The sequence below is a fragment of the Gavialis gangeticus genome, unplaced genomic scaffold (genome assembly GCF_001723915.1).
Source record: "Gavialis gangeticus isolate Ggan-Ray unplaced genomic scaffold, GavGan_comp1, whole genome shotgun sequence".
Lineage (NCBI taxonomy): Eukaryota > Metazoa > Chordata > Crocodylia > Gavialidae > Gavialis > Gavialis gangeticus.
The window spans coordinates 9665576-9676611 of record NW_017729024.1 but is presented as its reverse complement, the minus strand read 5'-3'; the positions used below and the strand labels follow the sequence as shown (position 1 = coordinate 9676611).

Here is an 11036-nt window from a genome sequence, read left to right as displayed (position 1 = left end):
CTCTCTGGGGCTGCCCGTGGGCTCCCCCCCCCCGCCCACCCCCCCCCTGGGGGGGGGGGGGGTCCAGATCTGGCCTGCAGGAACCCCCCCAGTCTGGATCCAGCCTGGCCACCCAAGGGAATTTGACACCTTGCTACATTTTTAGAGGTTTTTGTTTGTTTGCCTTGCTCTGATTTAAAATTAGTTCTTACTAATACAAGCTTCTCTGTGAAGCCTGGATCTTCTATCTTGTGGAGGTTTTAAACCCTGGACAGCTCAAAATCGTTTCTAGTTCAGGTTGTTGCTATATATTCTACCACTACCCAAATAATCCTTATGATTAGGAAAATTTAGCTTCTGAAATTGCTAGAAATGTGTTCTATTACTGTATAGCTTTATTGTGAAGAAAAATGTTAAACTAATTATCAAAATATTACTATTTTTAGAGACTATAATATAGTGCTATTGATGTGCATAGCACCAACAAAAAGCTACAATTAGTTCCAAAGTTCATCATCTATGAGGAAGTTAAGGAAAATGCAACAACACAATGTAAATTAAAGAGACAGATGAAAGAATAATATTTGATTGCTCTAGAATATTGTGCCTTATGAAGCTCCACTTTTTAATAAATATATCCCATTTATTTTATTAAAGATACAGTATGTACTTAAATGTTAAAACAGGTACTGGCACACAGCTAGCATCTGCAGACCCATGCTCTAAGACTAAAACAAAAATAAGTGGCATTTTCCATAAAGAGAGAAAATGGAAATTCATTTTATTGGTGTCAGTTCTAAGAGTCAAGGGCTGCTTTCCTGATCTTTATGTGGGCCTGATTCTTCAGTGAGATCTAGGCAGGCCTGCACTTGTGCCCACACAAAGCTTGTTAGATTTCTGTGTGGATCAGTATCAGTAGAGATTACTCTCCATACAAATCTGATTGAAAGATCAGAGCCTACTATGTTACAGTAATGTATTTTATGGGCTGTCACACTTCATTTCTTGCCTCTGTACTGAATAAACTTTTCTTTAAATTAAGAGGGAAAATATTAATCAAGTTTATCCTTAAATGTAACAAAAAAAGCTCTTGGCTAGTATGTATAAGTAGCATGGAAGATTATAAAATGGCTTGACCCTCCTGTATAAACAAAACAAAACAAAACAAAACAAAACAAAACAAAACAAAAGGAAAAGGAAACATTTTGTCTTTACACAGAAAAGAAAAGCAACTCTAAAAGCAGCTTATAAAAGGCATAAACATTCTCTTCATCCAAGAGACAGTTTCACAACATCTCTTTAGCTCACATGGCAATTTACTAGACAAACACACCCCCCTCCATCCTAAAGACTATGTACTTGAATCAAATGTCTTTAATTTTCTTGCACTTCCTTATTACTTGCTTCAGAAAGGTACCATTAATGTGCCTTTCCACTGCAGTTTCCAGCTTGGACAAGAACTTTGTAAACGATTAAGCTCAAGCCAAACAATGCCTACAATATTCAAAGCCAAATTGCTTTGGGGATGTCACGGGCCACCCCCAATTTTTATTGTACTGAGTACAGCACTTTATGGAATCTTATTACAAATACCAGGAGCTCTGCTTAAGTAATTATATTTAAGAAAAGACATTTACTTTTCTTACACCGTTACACTGTTGAAGTTTCAAGTTTTTTACCCTTACAATAAAATGCAACCTGGAAAGAATGAAGTTTAACTTCCTTAGAAACATGTATTTATGCCAAACTTAAAACATGCGAAATTATGGTCTGCCCACAAACACTTACACACAAGAGCATTTATAGGATTCTTGAAATCCATTTTTTAAAAAGACCTAAACATGGTTTCAACTCTATATAGTTTTCTAAAGAGAAAACTTTCAGTAACAAATCCTGAAAACAAATTAAAGAAGTTAAATTACAAACAATGAAAATAAGGCAAATAAACATGTCCATATAACTATTATTCCAAACTATGAAGATAAATTCCAGTATTCAGTGAATACAATTTATATAAAAAACACTGAACATAAGACTAGTCAACTTGGTACTTTGTTTGTTTTTTTTTTTAAGTGTAGAGAAAAAAATCCATCTTGTCAATATAATAATTTTAGATGTCCATAATGGTATGAACAAGGATGCGTAAAAACTGTTTGTAGATTTTTTTTTATTAAAACAAATTAAAATTAATTTAAAAATGTATAAAAACTTCAGATTATGAATAGCACCTTGAAATTAATAACTTTGAAAATCATATTTTACAAAACACATTTGAAAGTCTGAGGTATAAAAGGTTATTACTCATTTATACCTTATTAGATGCTTCCCTTTCTTCCATAACACTGTTCATCTGGCCTACACTTCATGCTCGAGTCATGCAGATTGGAGTTGACTCTCAATTACACAAAGTCTTTCTCCAAAGATGACAGTCCAAATACAGTAGAGATAAAATACATCAAGGTTTAAAATAGGTCCGTTCAGCCCCAGTGCCGCTTCATCATGAAATGATATAATTCACTGATGCCTCTGCCTAGCCTAACATATGTTCTATTCACAGCCCGTGTCACTCTTCATTTGTAATTATTTCCTTTTTTTTTTTTTTTACCCCATCTTGTAATACTTTGCTTGGTTGAAGACAAATACTGAAAGGAAAAAAAAAAAGAGTATTATCATATGATGACCTGTTCCAGGGTGTTAAACCCCTGTCAAGGTTTGATTTTAACATGGGGTATTGATGACAGTACATCAATTCAGGCATCATGTCTTGAATTAGACTATATTAATTATCACTTGAGTGCAGTATGCATGAAAGTGCTGTTTCATTGACTAAAAGGATTTGACTGAATAAAAATCTATTTCTCATCTGGTTGCTTATGGATAAAGACATTTTTTCTCTTTGTCTTGGATTGTTCTTTATTATATATGATATTTATAAGATTGTCTGAATAAATTGCCTCACTCAACAACAAATCTGAGTATTTTTAACAAAGAAAATTAAAGGGGTTGTCTATTGTTTAACAGTGTATCAAAGTTAATAGTTTAGTCAGATAAAACAAACAATATAAAACAGATTAGACTACATGCTCCTTCAAATAAAAGTATTTAAAAATGAAAAAGAAGAAGAAAAATATTAAAATCTTAAATACATCTAAAAAAAGATAAGGAAAACAATTTGGCTGTTAATCAGTAAAAAAAAGTATATTTCAATGCAGAATGAACAATTTTAACTTTTTTTTAAAAAGAAAAACTGTTATAATATAAAACTACTGTACATTTCAATTGTGCTTATTACCCACACAATTATGACTCTAGAGGTATTATTTTCTTTACTAATGAAGTTATGCACTAGCTGCCTAAAAATACATTTACTTTTGGAAAGGAGAATTTTCTCTATTTTTTTATCATTTTAAAATATCATTTGAGTGATTATAAGAGTCATTGAAGGTTCCCAAATTCTCACTGATGTTAGAGGCACCCCATCCAAAAATCTTGGCCAAAAATATTATATTCAAGCCACCCTCAATCTTCAAAGTGTATTTACCATATTTCACAGTGCATAGGTTGATGCAGTGTATAAATCAACCCCATTTTTCTAATCCAAAAAGTTAAGAATTTCATAATTTGGATCAGAAATATGGGGTTGACTTATACCAGGCCCTGCACGCTCTTGCTGCAGGCCGGGCACCTGGGGAGTGGATGCTGCAGCACTGCCAACAGCAGATGGGGCCAAGCTTGGTGCTTAGCTGGTGCAGTGCCATTTCCTGCAAGTGGTGCTGCCTGGGCCATGCCAGCTGAGCGCTAAGCCTGGTGCTGCTTGCAGGGGATAGGGCTGCACCAGCAGAGCACTGAACTTGTCCCTGTCTGTTGCAAGTGGCACTGCTGGGCTCCAAGCCCAGCCTCAACCCTTGCGAGTGGCACTGGGTTCAACACTCAGCTGGAGTGGCCCAGGCAGTGCTATTCACAGGGGATGGGGTGCTCCAGCCAAGTGCCGAGCTCAGTGCTGATCACAGGGGAAGGGACTGGCTTCGGTGGTCAGCAGCGCTGCTCACAGCAGACAGGGCCACACTTGGCTGGCATGGCCCCATCCCCTGTGAGTGGCACCAGGCTCAGCAGTTGGTTGGAGCACCCCAGGCAGTGCCGCTCGCAGGGATGGGGCTGCACCAGCCAAGCACTGAGCCCAACCCCATCCCCGTCCCTGTCCCCTGAAAGCAGTACTGCCTGGGCTGCACCAGCAGAGCCTGGCCCTGTAGTTTGACAGTAATTTGAGTTACATGGCACTTACATAACTCTTTATTTAGTAACATTTTCCCAGTGTATAGTCATTTTCTTTATTCAACATTGTTTATACTCTGATACCCTGACGTGAAAACTACACGTGTTTTAATCAATGGAATGTAAGACTATATTTTCTTGCAAAAAAATCATCACCTATATGCATACATACTATAGCTAAGGACTGGTTTAAATTGTAATTTCGCATTTTTTGTGGCAGTCACAACATTAAGTGATTTTCATGAAAAATGTGATTTGCATTGAATCGGCATGATATGGCCACTTGCTGGGGAGTTCATTGCAAACAGATGGCTGCAGCATGCTGGGAAAGCAGCAAAAGCCTAGCAGCCCACAGGAGTGGGGAAGGGATTGCAAAAGGGACGGGGGGAGGAGAGAGCTTGGGGATGTGTAGGGGAAGGGCTGTTTGCTCCTCTGGGTGGGAAAACTGAAGAGCGGTGGCTTGGGGGTACCTGGGGGCTGCCTTGGCACTGAGTAGAGCTTTGCTGCTCCACAAAGAAAAACTGGGGGTGCCGGCAGTTGTGTGTTTTCTCATCCCACCCACACATGGAGGAGCAAACAGCCCCTCCCCTGCCTAGTGCCAAGGCCGTCTGCTCCCAACTCTCATGCTTCAGCACAGAGCTCATCATCATTACTGCTGATTGGCTGATGCTGAGTTCAGTGTTAGACTCGTTGCTGATTGGCTGGGAGCCTGGCAGACCTGAGCAGCATTTTTGAAAAGGGAATTTCCTCCCTGCCTGTCAGAAACAACATGGGGCAGGTGGCTGCTACTACTATTCCTGCGTCTTCCAGTGAGGTGGGGGAGAAAGGGGGTGGCTGTGGGCTTTTCAGCATGATGAGAGACTTTGGGAGCAAGGCCTCTGCTGCTGCAATTAATCCTGACCCTAATCTTGCCCCCTCAGTCAATCAGGGGGAAGAGGGAATGCCACAATTTGGGCATGAAAATGGCAGCCCCCCACCACAACTGCGCCATGATATTAGCGAGGTGGGCCTGTGAATTAAACTCAGACTCTAACTATAGCTTTCTAAAATGTCCTTCCTTTATTTGTTTGCTCACCCACACCCAGCCTTGAAAATGAGCCTGGGTGACCCAGTGCACTGTCATCATGTCCCTTCAAATAAACCATGGCAGTCAGGTTTATCTTCCTTAAATCTGGGCAACTCCTTTCCTTCCTGCCATCTCACAGAAGCTCCTCCTGGTATTTAATTATCCTATGGTACTTGCAGGGTAGCACCCTTCCTTGTGCAAATTGTGGCAGTCATTCTCACCTACTCCTACACCATCCTAAGAACATGTTTCTCCTTTGCCTCCAAAAACCTCCCTCTGATTCCCTGGCACCAGACCACAGGGACTGCTCCAGATTGTAGACTCCTCCCCACTCTGATGTCTTAAAAGCATTTCCTGCTTCCCTGCTATCCCTTGTGACAGAATGACAGGAGGTAATCCTCTTGGCTTCATCTCATCGTCAGCTGTGAGCTTCTGTGCTCCATGCCACCTCAAGTTCCTTCCTAAATGAGACTGGTTACAAGAGACACTGACTGAGGCTAGATGATTAGAGGCTTGGAATGGAACCAAAGGCACTTAACTTCAAACTTAGTGTCTTTAAATATTCTCAGTGAGAAAGCAAAATCAACAAAGTTCAGAGAATACGAGTTTGTATTTGAAGCCACCACATGATTATTTAAAAGCAGCAAGAGTCAGGATTGGCTGTCACTAGCGAAAGGTAGAATGCAACTTAAATGGGAAATGAAAATGACTAAGCAGCTCTCCCCTCTCCACTTTTGTTGCTTCTCTGTGAAAAAAATAATTGCTATCAGGTGACAAGCTTGTAGTAGCAGAGGTGAATCAGTCAGTCATCAACCTACCCCTCCTCTTTACACTCCTTGATTTGTCTGCATGGCAAAATCCTTCCGATTAAAATGCCGTATAACTCCTAAAACCGTTACTCATTAAAAACCAACTGTTCAATTTTCACATCTTTATGCTATCTACAGACAAATGTGATCTGAATGAATGACAACATTCATTCAAATCAGAAGAGGACTGGAGAAATGTACTGTACATAAAACCAAATTGATTGACAATAGAATATTGCACAGGTTATGTATCATCGGTAAGGCTACAGCATGAGAGTGAATGAAAGCAAACAGCGTTCTGAATGGATGAGTCACCACACCCACTTCCAGCACTGTGATGCTTGTCAAGAAAACAAAGTCTAAAATATGTAAAACACCATTATGCCAAATCTGTAACTGAATCAAATGTTATAAAAATATGAAGACTTCTTATAATAGATCATTAAAAACATTATTTTTTACATTATTTGATAACATTTTTCTGGTTAAAAATCTGAACAGATCTGTTTGTTCTCTAAAATATAATAGCAGGAACACTGTTAATAAAGCTATATGCATAGCTGAGTGTTCCAATGACAACATTAAACCAATCTGGGTTGGATCTTGTAGTTACCATGATGTAATCAAGAAACTACTGATCTATGTGAATCACCTTATAGTTCATAGCTACTTACATTAAAAGCATTCTGTTTCTTGAAAATACTGTGTGCATACTCATCTTCAGTACATACAATAAAAAGCTCACTGCTAGTGAAAAGTGAGACATTTCATGGTTATATTCACAAGGATGGATTTCAGACCTCCTACAAGGTACAAGAAACATGACATGGCATTTTTAGAAACATAAAAAACCCACATGAAAGAGCCCAAACTGCTTTTATAGCCTCTTAACCAATAGAATTCCAACACAGAAAATGAACTGAAATTACAGTATACTAATCAGTTTTTCACAAGTTCTACCATGCAACAGCAACAGTTTCATGAATGAGGCATAGGAAGTCTAGAGTAATGGTTAGAGCAAGACTGATGACAGGTGTCTAGGCCAGAAACACATTCTGAACAGCAACCTGAAGTTCAAGAGCCACAGATCCAGGTTGAGCTGAAGAAACCAGGACTGGATACAGAAGCTGGGTAGAAACCAGGACCGGATACAGAAGAAGGATCAACCAGAAGCAGATCCTTGCCAGTGACCCGCTCAAACCTTTTACAGCTATCTTTGAGAAAGATGATTGGTTAGGTCACTCAGGTGAGATTTCCTGTGGGGGTATGGCCTAATCCAGTTACTACATCCTGAAGGCGTGATTATGTAAATACTTGCTCACTATACATGGCCCTTCACATTTCAGTGAACAACTGTTAAAAGGTCAAGAGTCAGGCAGAACGTTACATGAACCACAAGTGTTGAAAACAAAAACACTGAGCACTGCATTGCTTGAAGAACCATAAATGATTTGAACTTTCAGTTTATATGCATACATTTTCATATATTTGAATTACTTTTGGGAAATTTCTAGGTTCTGTTGCATTTCCACAGGAGCTCAAGGGAGTTTGGTAGCAAATCTAATTAAATTACAAATAAATATGAGCATCCAATCCTTGAAGCCTCCTCCTTACCCCAAGATTTTGACAGCTTTTAAATTAGTATTGACATCTTCCTCTAAGAAGAGGGAGACATGAGTCAAGGGAAACTGGAACACTGCACCAAATGTAGACACGGGAGTTGTGGACCTTTTGGAGCCAAGACAAGGAGGAAAAGATAAGAAATCTGTAAAAATAGAGCTCAGGGTATTTGGCTTTTTGACAAAAGGTGGAGGGTATGGTCCCAAAGACTTCATAGTCTTATGAAATATTACAAATATGGTGCACATTATACAGAACGGTATGAAATATAGAGAATAATGATGCATCCACAGTGATGCTAATTTTTAAATGAGCTTGCAAACAGAGTTATTGGATTTTACATGCAAAAAAAATGTTCGTGCAGGTTACCTCTGTGCAGCCATCAGAAGCCAAGCAAAAATACAAAGTCCCCTGTAAATCTATTTTAATATGGCTGAAAACAGAATATAAGAGGCTAAACAAAAGAAAAAATATTTTTCAAAAATAAGAATTGAAAAGCAGCACTACACAAAATTGTAAATCCAAGGTGAAAGGAAAATACACTCATCCTCGTACTATTAAAGTCAATGAGATTTAGCAAGCACGATCAATAAGAGAAAATAAATCAGATCCTAAAGTCTTATTTCCACTCAAGAGATGAAACTGAATGTCTCACGTGTAAACATACCTGAACTTTGAAACCAGAGGCCCCCAGAATCCCAGCATGCTCTCTGGGTTGGGCGGGGCTCTCTGCTCCAGCCCAGCCAGGCTGGCCCCACCCCTCTGCTCCCCAGCCCCAGCAGAGATAGGAGGGCCAGGGGTCTGGCCACAGAGGGGGTTTAATTCCCCCTGCCCTGTGCCACTGGCACAGTTGGAACTGCCATTTGCTCCCCCCTCCTCCTGCAGTACAAGGCACCATGAGGCAGAGGGGGGCAAGGAGGAGAGCTAGCTTCCCCTGTACCCCACTGGCAGCCTGGTCTGCCCGCCTTCACCACGGCACTTGCTCCCTGCCCAGAATAAGGCCCCCAGCTGTTCCCTCACCCAAAGGAATAACCCCCATCCCTGACCCCTCCCCAGGGGCCCTACCTGGCCATGCCCCCATAGCGCCCCCATGCTCCACAGCAGGTCTGCCAGCCCCACAGTGCGGTTCCCACTGGGAAGGGGCTTGTGCTCCGGGAAGCCATGATGGGCTGCTGCCCATCACAGTCACTCACCGCTCGCAGCTCCAGCTGCCGGGTGGGAGAGGGGCCCAAGCACAGACAGGTGGTGGTGGCTGTGTTGGGCACACCCCGCTGTGGTGCAAGTGGCCTCTTTGTGTTCAGGGCAAGCCCCCTCCCAGCAGGAGGGGCCTTATGCAGCCACTGGCCCTGAGCACAAGTCAAGAAACAGTTGCAGCCAGTCACACCCCACTGTAGCGACAGAGGCCAGTGGCTGAATAAGCCCCTCCTGCCAGAAGGGGGTTTGCCCTGAGCACAGAGAGGGGCTGGTTGCACCACAGTGGGGTCTGCCCAGCCCGGCCATTGCCACTCTGTGCTTGAGGCCAGCTCCCTCTCAGCAAGAAGGGGCTTATTTAGCCAATGGCCTGAGCACAAAGCAGCGGTGGCTGGGCTGGGCAGACCCTGCTGCAGTGCCAGTGGCTGAATATGCTGCCTCCTGCTGGGAGGGGGCTTGCCCCAAGCGCAAAGACCCCTGCTTGCACTGCAGCAGGGTCTACCTGGCCTGGGGCCAATGGCTGAATAAGCCCCCTCTTACCAGGAGGTAGCTTGCCCTGAGCACAGAACCAGTGGTGGGGGGCTGGGCCTGGCAGCTGGAACGGCAAGCAGTGAGTGACTGTGATGGGCAGCAGCCTGTCACAGCTTCCCAAAATGTGAGCCCCTTCCTGGCAGGGGCCATGCTGTGGGGCCGGCAGGCCTGCTGTGAAGTGTGGCAGTGCTGTGGGGAGCTTGCAGGGCTGTGGCTCAGTCTGGACCCTAGCGCTGCTGTGCACAGCCCACCGTAGCTCTGCCCACACTGCAGCACAACCTCTTGCTGGAAAGAGGCTCACGCTCTGCCACATTATGACACGGGCTGCTGCCCCCAATAAGGGCCCTGCCACGTCCCGCTACAGGGATGGGGAGGGTGCAGGGTCAGGCAGGCAGAACCAATTTAGGCTCTGGCTTTTTGAATGTCTGTCCCTAGCCTGGGGGTATAAGTAATCCAGATCAAGGGTCCAACTGCCATGGTTTTAGCCTGTCTGTTTGCACGTAAACATGAATGGCTTAAAAGAAAGGCAACTTCTTACACATTATGGCAAAAGGTAGATAATCTGGATCAGAAGGACAAAGTAATAGTAGTGGCTCTAGTTGAGTGTTGAGCTGGTTGTGCTTTGATTTAGGCCTATCTATCCCTTTTCCCTCAACTCCTCCTCCTGCCTCCCCACAACTGAAAAAAAATCTTACTCCAGCTGTCTAGTTAATATAAAATCAAACACCTGTGTGCCAGACACATATAGTAAAGCTGAACATGTGCCACCACTATTCCATCTGCAGTATAGGCCATATGCCAATGGTTTTATTAAGGATGAGTTGAGTTGAAAGGTCCACAGCATAATTAAACTTTTTTTGCTGCCTTGCTCTCCTTTGATCCAAAAGATATTGCTGCTTACATGCCAACAGTTTAACCGTATAAATACATATCTTAACTCAATGAAAATACATCTGAGTAGGACCGTTTTAGGGAGAAACAGAGCCTATCAAATTTAAATTTCTGATCTGAAGAGAAATTATTTGCATATATACTGCTGCTTTTGACCACAGTAGTGTTACATTTAGCATATCAGTTATTATCAAAATGTCAACAGTATTTTGGAGAATACACATGCAGGATATTTTTACAATATTTGGCTCCATTGCAAACTTCCTCTCTTGTGCCAAAACTGCAGCTATTTAAAGTTACTGGTTTCTGTAGAGGCTGTTTGAATCTTTGTTCATGCCTGAAAAAATGCCTACTTCATTTCGAACTGTTTCTTCAAACTGTGTGGCCAGGTAAAAAATAATAAACTACGTGGGGTGGCTTTTAATTTACATCTGACTGGCTCGATGTAGATTCAGGACCTACGTAAAAATGGAAGAACAATTTATGGAGCTGGGATTTACTATACAAAGAACTAGACACTTAATTTTTTTATCCACTATTAACAACACTAGGTAGCAACTGTGCAGTTGGGAGACATGTTAGACAAGCTTTCAGGCACACAGTGACTTTGACCTGAGGACTATACTGTTGTTCCAAAAAAAGATATTACCACAAAAATCTTGGTTTTCACTTGTTTC

The 11036-nt window shown here is 42.1% G+C and overlaps 1 protein-coding gene across 3 annotated transcripts in view; it reads right to left on the bottom strand.

The window, feature by feature from the left end:
- KIAA0825 (KIAA0825 ortholog) overlaps positions 1-11036 on the bottom strand; it is a 446673-nt gene that overhangs the window by 139899 nt on the left and 295738 nt on the right. The window contains exon 21 of one of the 3 annotated variants that reach the window (XM_019516882.1): positions 1196-2621. The exons of the other annotated variants lie outside the window; for them this stretch is intronic. Within the exon in view, the coding sequence (XP_019372427.1) occupies positions 2543-2621 (79 nt within the window). The 3' untranslated portion in view covers positions 1196-2542. Of the gene's footprint in view, positions 1-1195; positions 2622-11036 lie in introns of those variants that run through there. 3 annotated transcript variants of the gene reach the window in all.